This window comes from Anser brachyrhynchus, assembly GCF_964034855.1.
Source record: "Anser brachyrhynchus genome assembly, chromosome: 26".
NCBI classification, from domain to species: Eukaryota; Metazoa; Chordata; class Aves; order Anseriformes; family Anatidae; genus Anser; species Anser brachyrhynchus.
The window spans coordinates 2602084-2626450 of record NC_137719.1 but is presented as its reverse complement, the minus strand read 5'-3'; the positions used below and the strand labels follow the sequence as shown (position 1 = coordinate 2626450).

Genomic DNA, 24367 nt, shown 5'->3' with positions numbered 1-24367 from the left:
GACAAGAGGACACCGGGGAACATGGGGGGGGTTAGGGGGTCACAAGGGGACAGCAGGGGGACATGGGGGGGGGTGGGGGCACTGGGGCGATGGGGGGGGCACTTCGGGGTGCGGGGGTGGGGCAGGGGAAGTGATGGGGACGTTGGGGACATGGGGGGGGGGGAAGGGGACACCGCGGGACGTGCCGGGGGGGCAGCGCCGCCCCCCCGCTGCCCACAGTCACGTCCCCACATGAGCCCAGAGCCACCGCGGGGCGGGGGGGGCCGGGGGGGTTACGGGCAGGGGGCCACGGGGGGGTGGGGGGGGGGCCGCCCCCTTCCTGTCCCTGTCCCCTGCGGGCACAAACCTCAGCCCCCCCCCGCCCCCCCTCCGCCTTCCGGGGTGCTGGGGGACCTGGCCTGTGGGGAGCCCAGTGCCCCCAGTGCCCCCAGCGCTCCCAGTGCTCCGTGTCCCCAGCTCCCAGTGCTCTGTGTCCCCAACTCCCAGTGCCCCCAGTGCCCCCAGTGCCCCGTGTCTCCAGCTCCCAGTGCTCCCAGTGCCTGGTACCTCCCTAGTGCCTCCAGTGCTCCCAGTATAGCCTGTGGCCCCAGTACCCCCAGTGCTCCCAGTTCTCCCAGTACTCTTAGTACCCTCAGTGCTCACATTGCGCCCAGTGCCCCCAGTGCCCTCAGTACCCCCCGTGTCCCCAGTGCCCCGTGTCTCCAGCTCCCAGTGCTCGGTACCTCCCTAGTGCCTCCAGTGCTCCCAGTATAGCCTGTGCTCCCAGTGCCCCCAGTGCTCCGTGTCCCCAGTTCCCAGTGCCCCCAGTACCCCCAGTGCTCCCAGTATCCCCCACGATCTCCATACCCCCAGTGCACCCAGTGCTCCCAGTTCTCCCAGTGCCCCGAATGCCCCCAGTGCCCCAGTGCTCCATGTCCCCAGCTCCCAGCACCCCCAGCGCTCCCAGTAGCCAGTACCCTCAGTGTCCCCAGTGCTCCCAGTACCCCCAGTACCCCTAACGCCCCCAGTGCCCCCAGTGCCCCCCCAGTGCACCCAGTACCCCCAGTGCCCTCCCAGTGCCCCCAGTACCCCCAGTGCCCCCAGTGCTCCCCCAGTGCCCCCAATACCCCCAGTGCCCCCCCAGTTCCCCCCCAGTGCTCCCAGTACCCCCAGTGCCCCCAGTACCCCCAGTGCCCTCCCAGTGCCCCCCCAGTGCTCCCAATACCCCCAGTGCCCCCCCAGTGCCCCCAGTGCTCCTCCAGTGCCCCCAATACCCCCAGTGCCCCCCCAGTTCCCCCCCAGTGCTCCCAGTACCCCCAGTGCTCCCAGTACCCCCAGTGCCCCCCAGTGCCCCCCAGTGCCCCCCAGTGCTCCCAGTACCCCCAGTGCCCCCCCAGTGCCCCCCCAGTGCTCCCAGTACCCCCAGCGCCCCCCCAGTGCCCCCCCAGTGCTCCCAGTACCCCCAGTGCCCCCCCAGTGCCCCCAATACCCCCAGTGCCCCCCCAGTTCCCCCCCAGTGCTCCCAGTACCCCCAGTGCTCCCAGTACCCCCAGTGCCCCCCCAGTGCCCCCCAGTGCTCCCAGTACCCCCAGTGCCCCCCCAGTGCCCCCCAGTAACCCCAGTGCCCCCCCAGTGCCCCCCGCCCTCCCGCCCGCCAGGGGGCGCTGCCACCGCCCCCAGGCCCCGCCCCCGTCCCAAGATGGCGGCGGCCGCGGCCGCCCTGGCGCTGAGGGTGAGCGCGGCGGGGCCGGGCGGGGGGACGCGGGGACACCGGGGACGGGGGGCACGGGGGCCAGCGGGGATGGGGACAGGGGGACATTAGGGACGGGGAGCACCGGGCATGGGGACGCTTAGGGGTATGGGGACACCGGGTATGGGGCATGGGGACACCAGGCATGGGGACACTGGGCATGGGGACACTTAGGGGTATGGGGACAGCAGGTATGGGGACACCAGGTATAAGGACATGGGGATACGGGGCATGGGGACACTTAGGGGTATGGGGACAGTGGGTATGGGAACAGCAGGGACATGGGGCATGGGGACACGAGGCGCGGGTTCACATAGGGGTATGGGGACACCAGGGACACCAGGTGTGGGGACACTGGGTATGGGGACACTTAGGGTTGTGAGGACACCAGGGACATGAGGCGTGGGGACAGCAGACATGGGACGCACCTGGGGCACCAAGCACTTGGGGCTCTGGGGACACCAGGTGCTCCAGGAAGGGTGGCTCTGGGGTATGGGGGACACCAGGTATGGGGGGGGGAGCAGGAATGGTGGCTTTGGGGTCACTGGGTATAAAGGACAACAGGCACAGGAGGCTATGGGGACATCGTGTATGGGGTGCTCCAGGAATGGTGGCTCTGGGGACATGGGTGGGGGTGTCCAGGAATGGTGGCTCTGGGCACACCAGCTATAGGGGACACCGTGCACAGAAGTCTATGGGGACACCACCTATGAGTAGTGGTGGCCCTAGGGACCCCACACAAGCTGTCCCAGGACACTGGGGGGACACCAGGGCCACCTTGTGCTCCTCACCCCCTCCCACCCCACCAGGCAGCGCCCCGTGGCATCCCCATCCTTGGCCACATCCCCGTCCTCACTGCCACCCGCCACCTCCACGCCACCCCTGCCTGCCTCAAGGTAAGCACCACCGGTAGTGTCCCCATCCCCATGTCCCTCAGGGACCATCCCGTGTCCCACGGGGCCAGTCCCTGCTCTGATGCCACCTTCCCTGGCAGACGCGGGCGGCGCGGGTGCGCGTGGGGAAAGGGGACAAGCCCATCACCTACGAGAAGGCACACCCACCCCACTACATCGCCCACCGCAAGGGCTGGCTGTCCTTGCACACTGGTAAGTCACCGTGTCACCCTTGGGCGACACGGTTGGAGGGGGAGGGGGGGGTACCGGGACGCCATCCCAGCGTCCCGGTCCCCCCCCCCCTCCAACCACGTCGCCCTCTTCCCTCGTAGGAAACCTGGACGGGGAATTCGGGGCGGCGGAGAGGACGGTGGAGGACGTCTTCTTGCGCAAATTCTTCCACGGCACCTTCCCCGGGTGCTTGGCCGACGAGGTGGTGCTGAAGCGGCGCGCCAACACCCTGGTGGGCTGCCTGCTGCTGCTGCCCCACCTGGCCCCCGCCAAGCTCTGCTTCCTGGTGGGCTACGCCGAGACCCTCCTCTCGCACCTCTACAAGTGCCCCGTCCGCCTCGAGGTGCAGATAGTGCCTGCCAAGGTGGTCTACAAGTGGCTGTAGGGCCCGCCGGGGGGCTCGGGGTGGGTTTGGGGGCAGTGAGGAGGAATAAAACGAGGCTTCATGCCCCCCCGGGTGTGGGTCTTTGAGGATTGGGGTCTTTGGGAGGTCTGGTCTCTACCCTGGCCATGTGTCCTGTGGGGTCTTGATCCCATGGGACCTGTCCCCATTGTGCCCATGTGCCTCATGAGGTTGTGATTTCATGGGACCTGTCCCAGTTGTGCCCGTGTATCCTGTGGGGTCTTGATCGCATGGTGACCTGTCCCCACCCTGCCTGTGTGCCCCATGGGGTCTTGATTTCTTGGGGACTTTATGTGGCCCATGCATGTGCCCTGCATGGTCCTGTCCCCACGATACCTGTGTGCCCATAGGGCAGTGTCCCCACGATGCTTTTCAGCCCCATGAAGCCCCGTCCCCACAACACCTGTGTGTCCTGTCCCCAAAATATTCTTGTGGCCCTGTCCCCACAACGTCCATGTGCTCCAGGTGGTGCTGTCCCCATCACGTCCGTGTGCCCCAGAAGTCCTGTCCTCAACGCGTCCGTGCGTCTCATCCGCACAGGTCCTGTCCCCACAATCCCCACGTGGCCCTGTCCCCACGCTGCCCCACCCCCGTGCCACCCGTGTGCCCCACAGGACCCCATCCCCGTGATGCCCCGTGCCACCCCACGTGTCCCCATCCCCACCGGTGACACCGTGCCCTGCGCGCCCGTCCCCGTCCCCGCACAGACGCGGTGACACCGCAGAAGCCGATGCATTTTTCTGTATGCTGCGTGCCCACGCCCTGCCCAGTTAAACCCAGTCACTGGCTCTGAGAAAACCAGTTTAAATACGACCGCGGTATAAAAAGCAGCAGCAGGATGGGGCACAGCGGGGGATGGTGGGGGCTCAGCGCCGCTGGCGCACCGAGCCCTCGAAGTAGGGGTTGCCCAGGGCCAGCCCCATGTCTGGCCCTGCGCTGTCCTTGCTGTCCCCTGGTGTCGCCCGGGGACTGGGTCCTGCGGGGAAACAATGGGGTCAGTGCCGTGGCCGTGCCCTCCACCACCCTAGTGTCCCCTGGTGTCACGGCACCGTCCCCTGGGGCCTTACCCATGTAGCTGAGCAGGACGGGGAGGAAGATGAGGCCGTGCGCCAGGCCGGCGAGGGTGATGATGAGGTTGAGGCGGAAGAAGAAGATCTGGATGAGCTGCGCCTTGGCGAAGGCCAGCACCACGATGCCCGGCAGGTTGGTCATGGCCACCCCGGCCACCACCTGCGGCCACAACAGGGTCAGTCACAGCTGGGCCACCCCATGTGCCCCGCACCCTTGGGTGACCGGTGAGGGGAGAGCACCCTGGGGTGCCCCCGCGGCCGTGCCGCCCCCACCTTGCTGCCCATGGTGATGGTGGCCTCGGCGGCGCGCTCCACGTGGGTGGGCTTGGTGCTGTGGGCGAAGGCGCAGGTGAGGTGGGACACGAACTCCACCGAGATGCCCACGGCCTGCGGGGACAGCGGTGTCACCAGGGAGGGCACCCGTGGGTGTCTCCCCGGGGCTGGCACTGCTGGGGATGAGGGGAGGAGTGGGGTGCCCACGATGCTCGTGCACCCTGCGTGCCCCAGGTCCTCAAGCTGCCGTGTCACCGTGTGTCCCCAGGTCCCTGTGCCACCGCAGGTAGCACCAAGCCACAGGTGCTGATGTCACCCTGTGTGTCCCATGTCCCCGTGCCACCTGTGCCCCATGTCCATGTGCCACCTCCCATGCCCCAGGTCCCTATGTCACCTGTGCCCCATGACATGTGCCACCCCGTATGCCCCAGGTCCCCGTGCCACCTCCCGTGTGCTCCTTGTCTCCATGCCACCTCCTGCACCCCGTGCCCATGTGCCACCTCTTGTGTGCCCCAGGTCCCTGTGCCACCTCCTGTTCCCCATGTCCATGTGCCACTTCCTGTGCCCCAGGTCCCCATGTCACCTGTGCCCCATGTCCATGTGCCACCTCCTGTGCTCCCCAAGGTCCCCATGCCAGCCCCGTGCACCCTAGGTCCCTGTGCCACCTCTTGTGTGCCCCAGGTCCCTCTACCACCTCCTGTTCCCCATGTCCCCATGCCACCTCCTGTGCCCCATGTCCCCGTGCCACCCCGCACGCCCCGCACCGCCACGAGGTTGATGAGGGCCACGGCGTTGTAGGGGATGTCCCAGAGGGCCATGATGCCCACGGTGTCCAGCAGGATCATGGTGATGGTGATGAGGGTGGCGACGCTGGAGCGCAGGTCCATGCCCAGCAGCACGAAGGAGACGAGGAAGGTGGGCACCAGGCACAGCACCAGCGTGAACAGGCCCTCGCCCACCACCGTCAGGTACTGCTCGTAGTACACATACGTCACCCTGCCGGAATCGTCATCGCTGCTGGCACCCCGGTGTGGCCACCAGGCACCCCTGCCCCGGGCCGGCACCCCCAGAGCCCAGCTGTGAACTGGGCTCCAGCGTTATACCAGTAAGGAACTGGGGTGCCCACGTGGAGCCTGAACCAGGCACCCCGAAGTGGGGCACCCGAAGTAGGGCACCCACATTGACACCCAACTGTGCACCCCTAACTGGGTGCCCTGATCCCTAACTGGGCAGGGGGAACCCACCCTGGACCTTAACTGGGCACCCCAAAGTGGGGCACCCCAAAATAGGGCATGCACACTGACACAGGCTGGGCATCCCTAAACGGGCACCCTGACCACTAACTGGGCAGGGGGCACCCACAGTGACCTCAAACTGGGGCACCCCTAACCGGGCACCCATGCTGGGCCCTCAATGGCCACCCTGACCCCAAACTGGGCACTGGGCACCCACCCTGAGCCCCCCCTGACCCGGGGGGCACCTCCTCCTATCCCGACCCCTCCCAGGAGGCTTACGTGTAGGGGAAGACGCGGAAATCGGGGTCGGTGCCGGGCACCTGGCGCAGGGTGCCGGTGATGTTTTCAGCCAGGGCGCGGGCGGCCCGCAGCGCCGCCGTGTACTCCTGCGAGGTCCGCAGCGGCCGCTGGTACGCCATGAACCGCGAGGCTGGGGGGCAGCGGGCTCAGCTGGGCACCCCGGGGTGCCCCCAGCCCGTGCCACCCCCCCCGCACTCACCCACGATGGTGCCGTTGGCATCCATGCTCACCGCTGTGTCGTAGGCACCCAGGCCACTGTGGGGAGGGGGAAACGGGTCACCCGTGGCTGTGCGGAGGGCGCTGAGCCCCACCCTGGGGACCTGCCGCGGCACCCTGGGGTGGCACCTACCCCTTGGCGCACTGCAGGGTGGGGAGGTCGTGGAGGAACCAGGGCAGGAAGCGCTCAAACTCCTCCACCGTCGGCCGCCGCGTGGCATTCAGGCATTGCCCCAACGCGCAGCTGATGTCATCTGTGGGCACGGCCATGGGGACCCAGTGGGAAGCAGGGTAAGCACCCAAGGGTGCCGCGGCAGGCACCCCGTGGACCCCCCATGGGAACAATGGGCACCCAGTGGCACCGTGGCAGGCACCCGATGGACCCTGGGGTGGGCACCCGGGAGGAACCCAGTAGACACCCAACACACCCCGTGGTGGGCGCCCAAGGGGCACTGCTGCAGGCACCCAGTGGGAATCCAGCGGGCACCCAGTGGCACCCAATGGACACCCAGTGGGCCCCGTGGTGGGCACCCAGTGGGCTCCATCACAGGTCCTCAAGGGGAACTCAATGGGATCCCACTGGAAATTAAATAGGATCCCACTGGGAACAACGGGCACCCAATGGGAACCCAGTGGGAGCTCTATGGGATCCCAATAGGAAGTCAATGGGTACCCAATGGGGACTCAGTGGGATCTCAGTGGGAACCCAATGGGACTCAATGGGATTCCGATAGGAGCTGAATGGGATCCCAGTGGGAACTCAATGGGCACCGAATGGGAACTCAGTGGGATCCCAATGGGAACCCACTGGGAATTCAATGGGATCCCAATGGGAACTCAATGGGATCCCAATGGGAACCCACTGGGATCCCAATGGGCACTGAATGGGAACTCAATGGGATCCCAATAGGAAGTCAATGGGCACCCAATGGGGACTCAATGGGATCCCACTGGGAATTCAATGGGATCCCAATGGAAATGCAATGGGATCCTAATGGGAGCTCAATGGGCACCCAGAGGCATTCCAATGGACACCCAATGGGAATTTGGTGGGCACCAAATAGGACCCCATAGGCACCCAATGGGCTTCATGGTGGGAACCAATGGGCACCATCACAGCATCCAATGGGCACCATCGCAGCACCCAATGAGAACCGAATTGACGCCCAGGGGACACCCAATGGGATCCCAGTGGGCAGCATGGTGGGCACCCCATGGCCACCCAACAGGCACCGCAGTGCCCCCCCCCCCCCCAGGAACCCCCCCTAGCGAGCACCAGTGCCCACTCACTGCTGGTGGAAGGGCAAAACTGCCCGGTGAGGTTCCCGAAGCGGTGGATGCGGCAGCAGCGGCCGGTGGGGTTGAGCCAGTCGAGGAAGTCGTCCACCCAGGAAGTGGCGGGGATGGCAAGGTAGGACCTGGGCAGAGGTGGGGCTGGCAGGGTGCTGGTGGGGGCCGTGCCCCACTGCCCGCCCCACGCCCCGCGCCCCACTCACACGTTGGGGAAGCGCGTGGCATACTGGATCATCTGCGTCAGTGAGTTGTTGTCGCAGCCAGCGCTGGAGCAGATGCCGTTGGTGCCCTCGGGCGAGGAGAAGTTGTAGCCGCTGGTGGTGACAAAGTAGGTGGGCACCCCCACGGGCAGGTACTGGTTCATGTCGGAGAAGTACTGCAGCATGTAGGAGTCCTGGCGGTGGCAGAGGCTGCGCTCAGTAAGGGTGGGGGCACCCAGCCCTGCCCGCATCCCCAAACAGGGGCTTGGTGTCCCTAGGTATCCCCATACCGGGGCTTGGTGTCCCTAGGTGTCCCCAAACTGGGGCTTGGTGCTCTCAGGTGTCCCCAAACCAGGGCTCGGTGTCCCCAGGTGTCCCCTAGGCCATGGTGCGTCTGCACGGCCCCACATTGGGTTGTGCAGTTCCCAGACAGGGCCACGCTCGTCCGGTGCTGTCCCCACATGGGGCCATGCGTGCGGCCATGCCATCCCCGCGTGTCCCCATCCCTGGGCACCCTGCTGTCACCACGTGTCTCTGCTCCCCGGGTGTCACCTCAGGCATGGCGATCTCCTGGTCCAGCCCCACGGACACTTGCAGCATGAGGTAAAGCCCAGCGAAGGAGAAGAAGAGGAAGAGCAGCACCTGGGGGCAGCACCCAGCCCCGTGAGGGCACCCCATGGCATGGGGCACCCCCAGGAGCCCCCCGAGCCCTAAACACCCCCAGAGCCCCCCAGCCTGCCCCCAAATCCCCCCATATCCCCCCCCCTCCCCAAGACTCCTGAACCCCTCCAGATGCCCCAGCCCCTCCTGTGCCCCCCACCTCCCAGGACCCCCCAGTCCCCCCATATACCCCAAAGCCCCTCCCCCCCCGCCATGTGCCCCCAGCTCCCCACTGACCACCAGGGGCCGGATCAGGCGGTGCAGCAGCAGCGGGGTGTAGAAGTGGCTCAGGAAGGGGCGCAGCACCCGCAAGCCCGGCCCCGTGGGACCCTCCTTCTCTGTCCCACAGCAGCAGCAGATGTCGAAGCGGGCGGCCTAAGGGTGCCACTAGGGTGGGTGGGTGCCCCCGGGCCCCCAAATACCCACGGGAACCCCACGCCAGCCCACCGACACCCTTGGGTACAGAGGCATCCCCATGCCCACCCTGGGCACCCTCATGTCCTGTGGGCACCCCACGGGCACCTCAGGTATCTTCAGGTACCCCATGGGCACCACAGTCACCCTCCCACCCATGGGCACCCCACACCCTCCATTTTGTGCACCCCAGGCACCCAAAGACCCATGGGTGCCCCACGCCAACCCCACACACATTGGGTACAGAGGCACCCCACGCCCACCCAAGGTAACCAAATACCCATGGGCACCCCATGCAACGCCCCAAACACCCTTCTGCACCCCCTCCCCCCATGCCCACCCTTGGACCCAGGGGCACCCGGTGCCGTACCTCCTGCCGGCGGGCATCGAGGGCCAGCAGGGCGACGAAGCCCGACATCTGGAGGAGGAAGTCGAAGGCAATGGCCACAGAGGCCGTGAGGGCGAAGGTGCGGACGGCGGGCATGGAGGAGAGGGCGCCTGCGGGCACCCCGGCGTCAGCACCCCGGCAACGCCATTGGGTTGTGCTGTGGCCCTGCGGCCACACGCTGTCCCTTAGGTGCATGATGCCGGGGGCACCCCTGTCCCCACTCACCCAGGAGGAAGCAGATGACCTCGGAGAGGCTGCACAGCAGCATGCTGGGTGCCACCTGCGCCAGCACCCGCCCGATGTGCTGCTCCCGCGTCTCGCCCGCCTCCCGCTGCGACTGCTGCTGGCCGGGATGGGAGGTTGGAGTGCCTGCCCTGCGTACGGGCATCTGGCGGCTGGGGGTGCTGCCACGTGGACAGCGGGACACCCGCACGTCCCCCGGGGACCTCCTCGTGTTCCCAAGTCCCATTGGGATCCCAGCCATATTCCCGGGAGACCCCTGTACCCATGGGTGGCCCTTTGTCCTATGGGGACCCCTTGAGCTCAGTCGTGCCCCCTACATACCCCTTGGGGACCCCCCACCCAAGGGTGCTGCCATGCCCCATGGGGACCCCAGAACCCAAAGAACCCCAGAGCCCCCCCGCAGGGGGACCCAAGGCTGCCCCCCACATCCACATACCCCGCAGGGACCCCTGCACCCAGAGGTGTCCTACGGGGACCTCCCCGCACCCTCCAGGGACCCCCAGTGGCGCCGACCTGGTACTCCTGCACGAAGATGAAGATGTTGTCGGCACCCACGGCGAGGACGAGGAAAGGCACGACCTCGAGGATGATGAGGGATGAAGGCAGCCCCAGCAGTGCCAGGAAGCCCATGGAGGCGAAGACGGCGCCCAGCACCACGGCGATGCCGCCCAGCGCCAGCGTCACCTTCGACTCTACCTGCAGCAGGACGGGGCCGCCCGTTCAGCACCCGGTGAGCACCCTCGGGTGCTGGCACCCTCCCTGACCCCCCAGCCGTTACCAGCACGCGGCGCCAGGCCGTGTACTCGCCCAGCGCCAGGGCGATGTAGGCGAAGACCACCAGGTAGCTGACAGCGAAGACGGGGATGTCCTCGCCTGTGGTGCGGTTGATCTCATCCTCCAGCGAGCGCTGCAAGCACAGGGAGGGTGAGCGGGGGCACCGGGGCACCCTTGGGTGCCCCCCAGCCCCACCGGCCGTGCACCGTACCTCAGCCATGAAGGAGATGGAGAGGTTCTGGCTGTGGTTGCGCTGGAAGTCGCGGACCACCTCGAGGAAGCGCTGCTCCCAGCTCAGCACCCACTTGTGCCGCGGGTCGCTCCGCGGGAAGTTGTTGAGGGAGTAGGTGATGATGAGCGCCTCCGCCTGCGTGTACTCGGAGTCTGCGGCATGGCATTGCACCCATCGCACCCCAGTGCACCTCATCCCACCCCACCACACCCCATCCCAACCCATTGCACACCATCTCACTCCACTGCACCCCATCCCACCCCACTGCACCCCATCCAACCAAACTGCACCCTATCCCACCCCATCGCATCCCATCCCCACTCCATTTTACCCCATCACACCCCATTCCTCCCTGTCCCACCCCACTGCCCCCACCCCACTCCACTGCCCCGCACCCCACCCCGCAGTCCCCCCCACTCACCCGGGTAGCCGCCGAGGGCGATGTAGGGGAAGACGGGCCCCCCGTACTCAGCCATGCAGCTCAGCTCCAGCGACGTGATGTCCTTGAAGGAGAGTGGGGAGCTGGCGGGGACACGGCGCTGGTGAGCGGGGGCTGCGCCTGGTGCCCCCCGCCACCTGCAGCCTGCGGGCACTGAGCCCTGCTCCCGGCAGGCATCGCCCTGACCCCACAGCCTGAACCCCCACAGGCGGCACATGGGCACCGCAACGCGTCCAGCACCCCACGGGCAGCACCCCGACCCCATGGTCCAGCACCCCACAAGCACCTTGCCGTGTCTGGCACCCCACAGGCAGCACCCTGACCCCACAGCGCACCACCCTATGAGCACCGTGCCATGTCCAGCACCCCATGGTCATCAGCCCGACCCCATAGCCCATCACCCCACAGCCATCACACTACAACAGCAACCCACAGCCATCACCCTGACCCCATAGCCCAGCACCCCACAAGCACCCACTGTGCCACGTCCAGCGCCCTATAAGCATCACCCTGACCCCACGAGCATCACCCTGACCCCGTAGCCCAGCATCCCACGAGCCTTGTGCCACATCCAGCACTCCACAGGCATCACTCTGAGCCTACAGCCCAGCATACCATGAGCATTGTGCCGTGTCTAGCACCCCACAGCCATCACGCTGACCCCACAGCCCAGCACCCCACAAGCACTATGCCAACATCCAGCACCCCATGAGCATCACCCTGACCCCACAGCCGAGCACCGTGTCCATCACCCCCCAGCCATCACCCCAACCCCCAGCCCACCATCCCCGTCCCCACACAGCACCCAGCACCCCGCAGGCGGCCCCGCGGGCACCCACTTGACGCAGTAGATGAGGTGATCGTGCCAGTCCACGGTGCCGGTCTCCTTGCCCACGGTCTGGGTGGCCACCATGGCCAGGCGGGTGCGGTTGTTCTGGAAGTACTGCGTCACGCTGTTGATGCAGCAGTCGGCCAGGCTGGGCCCGGAGGGGTTGAGGGGCGCGTAGCAGACGTCCTGCAGCGTCACCTCCCTGCCCTCCTCCTGCATCCAGACGCTCGCCCCCGTCAGCTGATCCTGCAGCTCCAGCAGCACCTGCAGCACCTCGGCCGACAGCACCCCGCTGAAGTTCTTGGCGCCCAGCACCACCGAGTCGTAGGTGGCCCCCGGGCGCTGGTCCCGCGCTGTCACGATCACCTGGCAGGTGCGCAGGAAGGGCCCGAAGTGCTCATCGTAAAACGCCTTCTCCTGCCGCGCCTGGCTGCCCGGCGCCGACCACAGCTCCACGGGGTCGGTGGTGAGCCGCAGGGTCGCCATCCCGGCTGACAGCCCGGCCGCCACCACCGCCGCCACCACCAGCACTGGCAGCGGGTGCCCGGCCACCAGCGTGCCCCAGCGGCGGAAAATACCGGCCAGGAAGCGGTGGCTGCAGGTGCCCAACCGCACCGCACAGCCCCTGCGAGGAGCCAGCACCGCCTTCTTCTTCTTCTTCTTCCCGCGGCACATCAAGGCGGTGAGGAAGACGAGGGCGAAGAAGCCGAAGAGCATTGCACAGATGACCAAAGCACCATCAGCGGCACCCAAGCGGAAAGGTGGCGCGGGGCTGGGCGGTGCGGGCACGGGCGGGCAGGATTCGGCGCAGTCCTGGCAGGAGCAGGGCTGCTGGTCGGAGCTGAGCGCCTCGTTGCAGCCCCACGCCCGCTCGTCCAGCGGCTCGATGCCGTCGCCGGGCTGCGTGCCGTTGGGCACCAGCTGGAAGTCGATCTGCAGCGGGGCCAGCCCGTTGTTCTTGTCACCCTGGAAGTCGAGCCAGCGCTGCGTGGTGCAGAGCCGGGCGCCGTAGATGCCGCACATGGTGTCGATGGCGTAGCCCCCTGTGGCCGGCAGCCGCACGCCCTTGCAGGAGTCGAAGGCGGCGTCGGCGTAGCGCTGGCTGTAGAAGCACTGGTACTCCACCACGGCCTCCTGCTGCACCCCCAGCACCGTGGTGCGATTGACAATGCGGGTGACGTTGGTGAAGAGGCTCTGGTCGGGGCTGCAGATGTTGTTGCAGTAGAGGTTGGCGAAGTTGCGGGAGCAGGAGGGGCAGCGGGCCAGCACGGTGCCGGACAGGGCCACGCTGACCTGCAGGGCGGTGAGCTGCCGCAGCGTGCAGCACACCCGCGTATCATTGTCCCCGCGCACCAGCTCGGGGCAGACGGAGCGCAGCAGCTGCAGCAGCGCACCCGTGGCCAGCCGCGCCGGCTGGTTGTACAGGCAGGGCACGTTGGAGGACACCAGCGAGACGTTCACCTCGGGGTTGCGCCCGCATTCGTCGTAGAAAGCGCAGTAGCCAGCGCGGTGGATCGGCGTCAGCTCCGGCGCGGCCTGCGGGGCGAGGAGAGGGGCACGTGGGGGCTCAGCCCGCAGGGAGCCAGCTCACTTCAGTGCCCCCGTCCTCCCCCAAAAGGTGCCACGCACCCGGCACCCATGGGTGTCCCCCTGCCATCACCACCCCTCCAAACCTCACCGCACTCGGCCACCCCGAAGCACCTACCAGCGCCAGGAGGGTGCCAAGCACCGCGCCGGCCAGCACCGGGGACGCTGCCATCGTGGGCAAAAGGGTGCTGCTGGCTTCGCCCAGCCCCTGTAAGACCCCGTATCCCTTGGGCGGCTGCCGCCTGTGAGGTCTTCTGGCCTGATAGCACCGAGGCCAATCAGCCGGCGCCGGAGCTGTAAAGGCGCTGTGATCATTAACCCCGATCGATCGGCACTGTCAGCCGGCGCATCCCAACAGGGAGGTGCCTCGACACCTGGGTGCTCCCCTGCCCGAGGGAGTGGGCACCCTGAGTCACCACCGACGGGGAGTTTTGCACTGTGCCTACGTGGTTTGGCAGGGCTGTACCCACCGGGGACGTCCCCGCGGGTTCGCAGGAACACCCAAGGAGGTGGCGGAGAGGCTGTGCCAGCCGTGGGAGACCCATCCTGCCTGGCACAGGGAGCGGCAGGCACCCCGGGGTGCCGAAGCGTGCCCCACAGCATGTGCCCAGTAAACGAGGGCAGGAAGGAACAGGATTTGCCTCCCTGCCTGCCCCATGGGCGCTAAAACTGCTTCTGTTAACAGAAACGGGGCTGCCGTGCCCGCCTCAGAGTCCTCTGCCCCACCGAGCTGCCAGGAAGGTTCAGGGCCGCTGGGCAGCCTTGGAGAAGCGTCAGCCCTGATAACAGGCCGAGGCCCCGATAAGAGGCAACGGTGGGCGATACGGGCACCGCGGCGCTGCCACCCGTCTCGCACGCCACGGGCAGGGCTGGGCACACAGGGCAGGCGGGCACAGGGCGAACTCGGGCGCCCCGAAGGCACTGTGCTGGTGGCACACGGGTGCCAGACTCCAGGGAACGGGCGCGCGCCAGCCCTGGGGACGGATGCCAGCGGGCGGCGGGCACCGCGGCTGTGTCAGTGTGGGGGTGACGGGCACCTCGAGGGGACGGGGGGGCCCCGAAGATGGCACTGCTGTGTGTGCTGTACCCTTGGCCCAGTTTACAGCCGTGCTATTGATAAGGGGGGGGTGATAACGCGCTGGCACCTTTGTCCCGCATCTGAGGCTTCCCACCCCTGCGTCACCAACCCTCCCCTGTGCCCCTGCCACCGTCACGCAGCCTGCGGGCACCGCGCTGCCCGGCAGGAGAAGCACCCCGCCACACGGCTGGCACAGCCCACCGGCACCTTTATTGCACGCGGCTGCCCACAGGGGACAGCACAGGGACACCCCATCCGCCAGGGGGGCCGCGAGGCGGCTGCGGTGGTCCCCGGCACAGCCCCTGGGGGGCAGGGGGGGCTCAGGAGGACTTCGCGGCACGGTGCTTGGCGCGCTGGCGGGTGTACTTGAAGCTCTGCAGTGGGTTGGCGTTGCGGCGTGCCTGTAAGGGCAGAGAAAAGCGGCGTCAGACCCTAAAAAAGCAGGGGACAGGTGGGTAACCCCCGTGCCCGGGGGGGTCACGGCTGTCCCGCACTCACCGTGGAGCCACCGCGGCGGCCAGCACCGGCGTGGGGCAGCCGCAGCCGCTTGTGCTTCTTCAGGTTGGGCTTGGCGATGCCGCGGAGGCTGGGAGGCACTGCGGGCACAGAGCGGGACATCAGAGGGCGAAGCGCTCCCCAGGAACGCCCCCCAGCCTTGCACCCCTTTTCCCCAGGCACCGTTTTGGGGTCTTGTGTCCCCACCCTGCCCCAAAAGCTGCTGTCGGGCGCGGGACGTACCCAGGTAGTCGGGCACATTGCGGAGGTGAGGCTTGACGATGGCGGGGTGCAGCGGCTTGTCGTGGCGCAGGACGTGCAGGTCGCGGGGGTTGTCCTCGAAGTACGTCTGGGTACAGGGAGGGGACGTGAGGGGGGGGCTCCCGGCACCCCGCGCCCACCCCACACCCCCCTCGGGATGCCGGGGGTACCTTGAGTTTCTCGGAGTTGAGCAGCTCCTCCTTGATCTCCCGCAGCCGAGCCTCCTTCACCGCCTGCTTGGTGACGGAGCGCATGGCGTCCTGGGGGACTTGGGGTCAGAGCCGGGGAGGGGGCACCGCCGCCACCCCCCCGTCCCCGTCCCCACCCGCACTCACCCGGCACCGGTACCGCAGGCCCTCGATCTCCTCCATGCAGAACTTGTAGGGCTGCAGCATGGACCCGCCGTTCTCTGGGGACACACACAGGGACGTTCCCTGGGGACACGCCCGTGCCCCCGGCGCCCTCGGGGACACCCCCACGATGTTGCTTGGCACCCAGTGCCCCCCACCCCGCGGTGACAAAGCCCCCCCTGACCTCCAGCGAGCCTGTCCTCGATCTGCGCCAGCCGGTCCCACTCCTCGGGCAGCACGAAGGTGAGCGCCGTGCCGGGGTTGTCCGCGCGGGCCGTCCTGTGGGCACGGAGGGGTGCAGCGGTGGGGCGCCCGCCCAAGCACCCCCAAAAGGCTGCCCCAAAGCACCCCCCCGGAGCACCCAAGCCCCCCGGACCTGCCCACGCGGTGGATGTAGGACTCGACCGTCGGCGGCACGTCGAAGTTGATGACAGTGGCCACGTTTTGGAAGTCGATGCCCCGCGCGACGCTGTACTCTGGGTCCTTGCCCTTGCTGGGGGGGAAAAATGTGATGGGGGGGGGTGGAAAGGGGATGCTGGGGGGGACTCGCGGCCCCCATGGGCTAAGGAGACACCCATGGGGATGAGGACAGCTGGGGCAGACACCCACGTGGGCATGGGGACGCTTTAGGGGAGGATCTCCCTGGGCACGGGGACACTCATGCAGGGACACCCCCGAGTGATGCCCATGGTTATGGGGACACCCAGGGCCACGGGGACATGAGACCCTGAGGCAAGGAGCCCCCCACGAACAAGGGGACAGCCTGGGGACAGGGAGATCCCTGGGCATAGACACCGGGACCTCCCCTTGGCATAAATCCACCTGGAGAAGAGAAAATTCCCCAGCAGGGGGACACAGGGACACGCTGGGCATGGGGACGGGCAGAGCAAGGACATCCCTGCAGCACAGGGACCCCGTAGAGCAAGGGAACCTCGGGGGGCACAGGGACCTTGGGGGGGACACAGGGATCCCGTGGGGGGCACAGGGACCCCGCTCCAGACCCTGGGTCCCGTTCCCTGGGCCCCGCCCCGCTGGCACCCATGGGTGCCCGCTCACCTGTCGGCAGCGCCCTTCCGCTTCTTCTGTGGGGGCTGCCCTGCGGGCGCCTCCAGCGCCTCCTCGTCCGTGGCCACGATGTAGTCGTAGAGCCCGCGGTTGAACTGGGTGATGACGTGGCACCTGGGGACACGCGGGTGGCCCTCAGCACCAGCGCCTGCTCCCCGCCAGCACCCCGCTTCTACCCAACGCAGGGCCCCCCATGGGCGTTACCCTGGGCACCCCAAGCACACCCCACTTCCCCCAGACACCCCGGGGCACCCCGTGTCCCCAGCGACCAGGCTGTCCCCCGAGGCGAGCGTGCCCCACAAACACCCCGCGGGCAATCCCCATCCCTCCGCACCCCACCGCCCTCCCAGCCTTTTAGGGGCACCCAGGAGCACCCCATCCCCCATGGATGCCCCCAAAAGCATATCTCGCGTTCCCCCACCCCACCCTCCAGCAGCCTGGCTCCCCAAGCCCCCCATTGCACCCCCGGGCACCCCATCCCTGTCCCGGCTGCGGGTACCGGGAGCGCGCGGGCAGCTCGGAGTTGAGGGCGCAGGCGGCGATGCCGAACTGCTCAAGGAAGAGCTTGAGGCGGTAGCAGCGGGCGAGGGCGCCCACGAAGAGCAGCGCGCGGCCCCGCAGCAGCGCCAGCTTCAGCAGGGCGCAGAGCAGCAGGAACTTGTCCTCCTCCGTGTCGCAGCGCACCACCCACTGCTGCAGCTGCGCGCTGCCCGGCAGCCGGGGCTCCTGAGGCTGCACTATCACCTGCGACCAAAACATCAGAGCTGGGGGGAGGTGGGGAAGCCCCCCAGATCCCCTAAATTGTGCCCCTAGGGTTGTTGTGCCCACCCCGAGCCCCCCGCCGTGCCCGCTCACCGGGTTGTGCAGCACCAGCTCCTTGAGCGCCTCCACGTCGGGGTTGAAGGTGGCCGACACAAGCAGCGCCTGGTAGATCTTGGGGAGGTGGCTGGGGGAGCACGGGGGGCTCAGCGCTGGCCCCGTAGTGGGGTGCCCCCTCCCCTTGGCCTAACAATGCCTGCCCGGCCTGGGGGTGCACCCCAAGCCCCCCCCCCAGCACCGGCTGTGCTCCAAAAACCCACAGAGCATCCCACGAGACCCCTGGCTGTGCCCCCCAAGTCCCCTCACTCCAGCAGCACCCCACAGTTGGGGATATGCCCCCAAACCTTCACAATGCACCCCCAAACCCCCACCCATGTTCCCACTGTTTCCCCTAACCCCACCAACACCCCACAGTTGGAGACATGCCCCTGAACCTCCACAATGCCCCCCCAAAAACCCCTACCTGTGTCCCCACAGCCCCCATCCCCGGCAGCACCCCATAGTCACGGATGCGCCCCCAAACCTCCCCAAGGCCCCCCCACATCCCCCCAAACCCCATCCCCTGCAGCCCCCCCCCTCCCCGCCCCCCCACCCCCCTCCCCTACCAGAGCAGGGCCTTGAGGTCGTCGCCGAAGCCGAAGGAGAGCAGCAGGTCGGCCTCGTCCAGCACCAGCAGCTCCAGCGAGTGCCGCAGCACCAGGCTGCGCGCCTCCAGGTGCGCCAGCACCCGGCCCGGCGTGCCCACCACCACCTCCGGCCGCTCCATCAGCACCGGCCTTGGGGACACGGGGGGGTCACCCGCCCAGCTCGGGGACACCCCCAAGTAGGGGGACACGGGGGACAAGCGGAGGGGGACACTCACTTCTGGGCGGCGAGGTCGGTGTGGGCGCAGATGTCGGCGACGCGCACCTCGCGGGCGCAGAAGGCCGCCAGCTGCCGCAGGCTCAGCACCACCTGCTGCCCCAGCTCCTTGGAGGGCACCAGCACCAGCGCCCGCACCGCCTGTGCCGCCGCACCCGGTGCCTGCACACACCCCCCCCCGGCACCACCACCGTCAGCGCCACCCGGCCCCGGCGCAGCGGGGACCAAGGGGACGGTGGCAGCAGGCGGGGGGGAGCTGCACCATGGCACCCCGGGTACCCCATGGAGCCCCCGAACTCCACCGAGCCCCCCAAACCCCACAGAGATCCCAAACCCCACAGAGATCCCAAACCCCACAGCCCCCCGGGCACCCCACGGAGTCCCCCAAACCCCAAGGAGATCCCTCAACCCCATGGAGACCCCCACCCCATGCATGATGCTCTAAGTAGCCTGCGTGCCCCAATTCTCCCCTGTGCTGCCAGGCACCCCATGGAGCACCCACCCCCCACAGCATCCACCCACGCCCAACACCCCCAGACCCCCACTCCCACCAGCCCCCACCCCATGGAGCCCACGCACCCCAGGGTGCCCCCATCCCTCTCAGCCCCCCCCCCATGGATCCCACACCCCCCACAGAGTCCACCTGTGCCCGACACCCCCACTCCCACCTCAAGGATCCCACCCACACGCCCAACATCCCCAAACCCTTACTCCCATCAGTGCCCACCCCAAGGATCCCACACACACCAGGGTGCCCCCACTCCTATCAGCACCCACCCCACAGAGCCCGCACACCACATGGCCCCCATCCCTCTCAGCCCCCACCCCACTGATCCCAAACACCCCAGGGTGCCCACATGGCCCCCATCCCTCTCACAGCCCCCACCCCAGGGTGCCCCCATCCCTATCAGTCACCCTCCAGCCCCCCAATTCCCCCTCACTCCCCCTGACGCCCCCATTCCCCCTCTCAGCCCCCACCCCAAGGATCCCAAGCACCCCAGGGTGCCCACATGGCCCCCATCCCTCTCGCAGCACCCACCCCACGGATCCCACACACCCCAGGGTGCCCCCATCCCTATCAGCCCCCCCCCAGCCCCCCCATTCCCCCTCTCAGCCCCCACCCCAAGGATCCCAAGCACCCCAGGGTGCCCACATGGCCCCCATCCCTCTCGCAGCACCCACCCCACGGATCCCACACACCCCAGGGTGCCCCTATCCCTCTCAGCCCCCCCCCAGCCCCCCAATTCCCCCCCCTCCCCCTGACGCCCCCATTCCCCCTCTCAGCCCCCACCCCACGGATCCCACCCACCCCAGGGTGCCCACATGGCCCCCATCCCTCTCGCAGCCCCCACCCCAGGGTGCCCCCACCCGTCTCGGCCCCCCACGCCCCCCATCTCCCCCCGGCCCCTCACCGCGGCCCGCAGCAGGCGCTGCAGCAGGGGCAGCCCGTAGGCCGCCGTCTTCCCGGAGCCGGTGCGGGCCCGGGCCAGCAGGTCGCGGCCCTCCAGCGCCGCGGGGATGGCCTGGGCCTGGATGGCGGTGGGGGCGGCCCAGCCCAGCTCCGACACGGCCTGCGGGGACGGAGCGTTACGGGGGGGGCCCGGACACCCCCCCCGGGACCCCCCCGTTATCCCCGAGCCCCCCCCGGTACCCGCAGCAGCCGCGGGTCCAGCCCCAGGTGCTCGAAGGCCGCCGCCATCTCGGCTGGGAGCGGGCCCGAAAAGGCTCCTCCGCCGCCCCCTGGCGGTGCGGAGGGCTCGGGGGCACCCTTGGGTGCTGGGGGAAAGTGGGGGGGGGCACCCCCCGTGGGGGTCGCGATTCGAGGGAGGGGTGTTTGGGGCGGAGAGCGCGCCTCGGCTGCACTACAGGACCCCCAAAAGTAAAGCCACCCCAAAAGTAAAGCCACCCCAAAAAGTACACCCACCCCAAAAAGGCCCCCAATCCGCCCTAAAGTACCCCAAAAAGCACCCCCGCCCCAAAAAGGCACCACATCCACTCTAAAGTATCCCCAAAAGGCACGCCCCCCCCCAAATGCAACCCCCAGAAGACCCCTCATCTACCCTAAAATACCCCCAAAAGCACCCCAACCCCAAAAAGCACCCACTTACAGCACCCTAAAAGAAGCCCCTCATCCGCGCTAAAGGACCCCAAAAAGCACTCCTACCCCAAAAAAGGTCCTTCATCCACCCTAAAGTACTGCAAAAAGCACCCCCCACCCCCAAAAGCACCCCCCACAGCACCCCAAAAAGGCCCACCTCCAAAGTACCCCCAAAAGCACCTGTACCCCACACACAACACCCCAAAAAGGCCCCTCATCCACACTCAAGTACCCCCAAAAGAACCCCCACCCCAAAAAGACCCCTCATCTACCCTAAAATACCCCCAAAAGCACCCCAACCCCAAAAAGCACCCACTTACAGCACCCTAAAAGAAGCCCTTCATCCACCCTAAAGGATCCCCAAAAACACCCCCACCCCAAAAGGGCCCCTCATCTACCCTAAAGGACCCCAAAAAGCACCCCTACCCCAAAAAAGGCCCCTCATCCACCCTAAAGGATCCCGAAAACCACACCCACCCCAAAAAACACCCCCACCTCAAAATTCACTCTGCACACAGCACCCCAAAAAGGCCCCTCATCCACCTTTAAGTATCCCCAAAAGCCCCCCCACCCCAATCCACCCCCCCAACACCACAGAAAGCAACCAGAGTTGGAGTGGTTGGTACCCTAAATTACCCCAAAAAGCATCCGGCGCCCCAAAAATGCGCCTCATCCACCCTAAAGTACCCAAAAAACACCCCCACCCCAAAAAGCAACCCACTCATAGCACTCTAAAAAAAGCCCCTCATCAACCCTAAAGGATCCCCAAAAATACCCCCACCCCAAAAAGTCCCCTCATCCGCCCTAAAGCACCGTAAAAAGCACCCCCACCCCCAAAAGCACTCCCCAGCACCCCAAAAAGGCCCTAATTCAAAGTACCCCAAAAAGCACCTGCACCCCACACACAGCACCCCAAAAAGGCCCCTCATCCACCCTAAAGGACCCCAAAATGTCCCCCACCCCAAAAAGCACCCTGCACACAGCATCCCAAAGGCCCCTCATCCACCCTAAAATACCCCAAAAAGCCCCCCCACCCCAATCCACCCCACACACAGCACGCCAAAAAGGCCCCTCAGCCCCCCCAAGGTACCCCAAAAAGCACCCCCACCCCAAAAAGCGCCCTGTATACAGCACCCCAAGAAGGCCCCTCATCTACCCTAAAGTACCCCCAAAAGTCCCCCCACCCCAAAAAGCGCCCTGCACACAGTATCCCAAATGTCCCCCATGCACCATAAAGTACCCCCAAATCCCCTCATGCCAAAAGTCCCCCCCCCAACTCCACACCCCCCCAGCACCCCAAAAACCTCCAGCTCACGCCCACGGACCCCACAGCCTTTATTGATCCCCCCCAAAAAACCCAAAACCCTGCATTGGGTGCGGGCAGCGCGCCCCCAGCCCCCCGGTGTTCTGCGGGGCTGCAGCTCCCCGGGTTCGGGGGGAACCTGGGGTTTGGGGTGGCCCCCCCGGGGGACCTACACCAGCTTCTTGGCCTCAAAGAAGTAGCCCTGCACATAGCACCCCAAAAAGGCCCCTCATCCACCCTAAAGGACCCCAAAATGCCCCCCCACCCCAAAAAGCACCCCGCACACAGCACCCCAAAGGCCCCTCATCCACCTTAAAATGCCCCTAAAAACACCCCCTCCCCCAAAAAGCACCCCCTCCCCCAAAAAGCACCCCAAAAAGGCCCTTCATCCACCCTAAAGGACCCCAACCCCCCCCACACTCAATCCACCCCACCTCCAGCACCCCAGAAAGCACCAGCTCACGCCCAGGGACCCCACAGCCTTTATTGATCCCAAAAAACCCCCGCACCAGGTGCGGGCAGCGCGCCCCCAGCCCCCCTCCAGCCCCCTGGCGTTCTGCGGGGGCTCGTAGGGCCGCGTCTCCCTGGGTTTGGGGGAACCCCCCGGGCTTTGGGGTGGCCCCCCTGGGCTTTGGGGTGGCCCCCCCGGGCTTTGGGGTGGCTACACCAGCTTCTTGGCCTCGAAGAAGCTCTTGAGGTGCCGCATCTGCCAGATGCCGGTGAGGATGAGGATGCCGGTCTGGGCGATGGACCACCACAGCACGCGCTGGTTGGTGCTCTCGCTCGTCATGCGGAACCGCTCCTCGCGGTACTGCGGGGCCGAGACGCGGGGTCAGGGGGGTGCCAGACACCCCCCTCCCCCCCGTTTTGGGGTCCGGTTTTGGGGCGGCCCCTCACCCGCTGGTAGTTCTGCTCCTTCTGGATCTGCTCCACCTGGTCGAGGAGCTGCCGGGCGCGGAGCTGCAGCTCCGTCAGCTTGTCCTTGGCGGCGATCTCGGGGTAGTTGTTGGTGTGCTCGCCCACCTGGATGTCCAGGTGCACCCGCTGCGGGGGCAACCGCGGGGTCAGCGCCTCGGGGGGGGACCTCCCCGCGCCCCCCCCCGGTGCCGTGGGACCCCCCCAGCCCCCGTTACCAGCTTGCCGCCGGCGAAGAGCGCCATGCGGGTGGAGTTGGAGTGCAGGCAGATCTGGTGCTCGCCCGGCGTGTGCGAGGTGAAGGTGAAGCGGCCCTCGGAGCCGTACTGCCGCGACAGCACCACCTGCGGGGACACGCGCACACACACCCACCCCCCCGCGTCATTATCAGGCCCCCCCCCGGGACCCCCGAGCCCCCCCCCAACCCTACCCACCTTGCCGTCGGGGTCCTTCACCTCCACGTGCATGCCCAGCCCCGGCGTGGAGGGCAGGAAGGCCTCGGACTGCTTGTCCCACAGCTGCGTGCGGTAGTTCCCTGCGGGGCGGCGGGTCGGAGCAGGGACGCGGACACCCCCCAGAGCCACCCTCGACCCCCCCCGAGCTCCCCCAACCCCCCCCGAACTGCCCCCCAATCCCAGAGGGGGTCTCCCCCATCCCCCTCCCCACCCCCAGGAGTCTCCCCCTTGTCCCCAGGGCTCTCCCCCGCTGCACCCCCGTTCCCGGGGGTCTCTCTACTCACCCCCCTCCACTCCCTGCCCACCGCCCCCCCATTGCTACCTCACTCCCCAGGGGCCTTCCTGTTGCCCCCCATCCCCGGGGGTCTCTCCCCCTGCCCCCCCCAGGCTCTCTCCCGTTACCTGCCCCACTCCCGGGGGTCTCCCCCGTTGCCTCTCCCCGTTCCCGGGGGTCTCTTCCCTCGTCCCCCCCAACTCCCGGGGGTCTCTCCCCCCCGTTCCTACTCCGGCCCTTTCCCCTCACGGTCTCTGCTCCTCTTCCCCTCGCCCCCAGGCCCTCCCCCACTGCCTGCCCCGTTCCCGGGGTCCCTCCGGTTGCCACCTCAGCCCCGGGGGCTCCTCCGGTGCCCTCCCCGGTGCGCGGGGGTCCCTCGTTTTGCCCGCCCCCCCCCCATTCCCGGGGTTCTCCCCCATCACCACCTCGGTCCCCGGGGGTCTCCCCCCATTCCCGGGGGTCTCTCCCGTTACTGCTTCAGCCCCGAGGCTTCCTCAATGCCCCACAGTACCCCGAGGACTCCCCCTCCCGTGCTCGGGGTCCCCCCTCCGGTAACCCGGGGACCCCCCCCCCCGGTAACCCGAGGACCTTCCCCGGTAACCCGGGGTCCCCTCCGGTAACCCGGAACCCTCTCACCGGTAACCCGGGGGCCCCTCCCCTCGCCTCCCCCCCATTCCCGGTGCCCCCTCACCACACCCCCGGTGCCCCGCCCCCACTCCCGGTACCCCCCGGTGCCTCCCCCCCCCCCCCCGCCCCAATCCCCCGGTGCCCTCCCCGCCGCCCCGCACCGATGACCATGGTCTCGTCCGGGATCTCCTCGATGAAGCAGCGCTTCTCGGTCTCGCCGATGTGGAAGTAGAGCCCGTGGGCGCCCCACGCCGCCAGCACCAGGGCGGCCACCGCCGCCCGCAGCCCCCCGCCGCCCGCCATGGCCCGGCCCGGCCCTCCCCGGGGCCTCCCCCCCCCCACGCACCGCGCACCGCG

At 67.7% G+C, this 24367-nt stretch overlaps 4 protein-coding genes across 4 annotated transcripts; 1 reads left to right on the top strand and 3 right to left on the bottom strand.

The window, feature by feature from the left end:
* Positions 1–1634: 1634 nt before the first annotated feature.
* On the top strand, positions 1635–3303 carry MRPS24 (mitochondrial ribosomal protein S24). The gene is made up of 4 exons (XM_080568391.1): positions 1635–1711; positions 2539–2625; positions 2724–2835; positions 2955–3303. The coding sequence occupies exons 1-4, from the start codon at positions 1679–1681 to the stop codon at positions 3236–3238; spliced, it is 516 nt and encodes a 171-aa protein (XP_080424517.1). The 5' UTR covers positions 1635–1678; the 3' UTR covers positions 3239–3303.
* On the bottom strand, positions 2966–14521 carry NPC1L1 (NPC1 like intracellular cholesterol transporter 1). Its single transcript, XM_080568389.1, has 19 exons — positions 13528–14521; positions 11833–13358; positions 10976–11076; positions 10534–10706; positions 10327–10455; positions 10062–10244; positions 9531–9645; positions 9288–9415; positions 8741–8878; positions 8396–8485; positions 7847–8037; positions 7641–7768; positions 6484–6604; positions 6334–6389; positions 6114–6264; positions 5364–5595; positions 4600–4713; positions 4324–4486; positions 2966–4232 (listed from the first exon to the last, which is right to left on the bottom strand). The coding sequence occupies exons 1-19, from the start codon at positions 13579–13581 to the stop codon at positions 4123–4125; spliced, it is 3903 nt and encodes a 1300-aa protein (XP_080424515.1). The 5' UTR covers positions 13582–14521; the 3' UTR covers positions 2966–4122.
* Positions 14522–14675: 154 nt separating this feature from the next.
* On the bottom strand, positions 14676–20118 carry DDX56 (DEAD-box helicase 56). Its single transcript, XM_080568390.1, has 14 exons — positions 19990–20118; positions 19751–19909; positions 18340–18500; positions 18083–18253; positions 17514–17604; positions 17158–17402; positions 16650–16772; positions 15970–16086; positions 15778–15872; positions 15579–15652; positions 15414–15503; positions 15226–15331; positions 14986–15083; positions 14676–14888 (listed from the first exon to the last, which is right to left on the bottom strand). Exons 1-14 carry the CDS (start codon positions 20035–20037, stop codon positions 14808–14810), a joined length of 1659 nt encoding a protein of 552 aa, XP_080424516.1. The 5' UTR covers positions 20038–20118; the 3' UTR covers positions 14676–14807.
* A 2085-nt stretch (positions 20119–22203) lies between these two features.
* TMED4 (transmembrane p24 trafficking protein 4) lies at positions 22204–24367 on the bottom strand. Its single transcript, XM_080568388.1, has 5 exons — positions 24172–24367; positions 23089–23189; positions 22873–22998; positions 22637–22783; positions 22204–22550 (listed from the first exon to the last, which is right to left on the bottom strand). The coding sequence occupies exons 1-5, from the start codon at positions 24311–24313 to the stop codon at positions 22401–22403; spliced, it is 666 nt and encodes a 221-aa protein (XP_080424514.1). The 5' UTR covers positions 24314–24367; the 3' UTR covers positions 22204–22400.

Coding starts and splice junctions, on each gene's coding strand:
- MRPS24 (XM_080568391.1), top strand. CDS start 1,679: ATGGCGGCGGCCGCGGCCGCCCTGGCGCTGAGG. Junction 1,712..2,538: donor CGGCCGCCCTGGCGCTGAGG/GTGAGCGCGGCG, acceptor CCACCCCACCAG/GCAGCGCCCCGTGGCATCCC. Junction 2,836..2,954: donor CTGGCTGTCCTTGCACACTG/GTAAGTCACCGT, acceptor CTTCCCTCGTAG/GAAACCTGGACGGGGAATTC.
- DDX56 (XM_080568390.1), bottom strand. CDS start 20,037: ATGGCGGCGGCCTTCGAGCACCTGGGGCTGGACCCGCGGCTGCTGCGG. Junction 17,605..18,082: donor GACCTCAAGGCCCTGCTCTG/GTAGGGGAGGGG, acceptor GTGCTCCCCCAG/CCACCTCCCCAAGATCTACC. Junction 15,653..15,777: donor CGAGGACAGGCTCGCTGGAG/GTCAGGGGGGGC, acceptor GTGTGTCCCCAG/AGAACGGCGGGTCCATGCTG.
- TMED4 (XM_080568388.1), bottom strand. CDS start 24,313: ATGGCGGGCGGCGGGGGGCTGCGGGCGGCGGTGGCCGCCCTGGTGCTG. Junction 23,190..24,171: donor GGACGAGACCATGGTCATCG/GTGCGGGGCGGC, acceptor GCCGCCCCGCAG/GGAACTACCGCACGCAGCTG. Junction 22,999..23,088: donor TGAAGGACCCCGACGGCAAG/GTGGGTAGGGTT, acceptor GTGTCCCCGCAG/GTGGTGCTGTCGCGGCAGTA.
- NPC1L1 (XM_080568389.1), bottom strand. CDS start 13,581: ATGGCAGCGTCCCCGGTGCTGGCCGGCGCGGTGCTTGGCACCCTCCTG. Junction 9,646..10,061: donor TCTTCGTGCAGGAGTACCAG/GTCGGCGCCACT, acceptor CCCGGCCAGCAG/CAGTCGCAGCGGGAGGCGGG. Junction 7,769..7,846: donor GCCACGCGCTTCCCCAACGT/GTGAGTGGGGCG, acceptor ACCTCTGCCCAG/GTCCTACCTTGCCATCCCCG.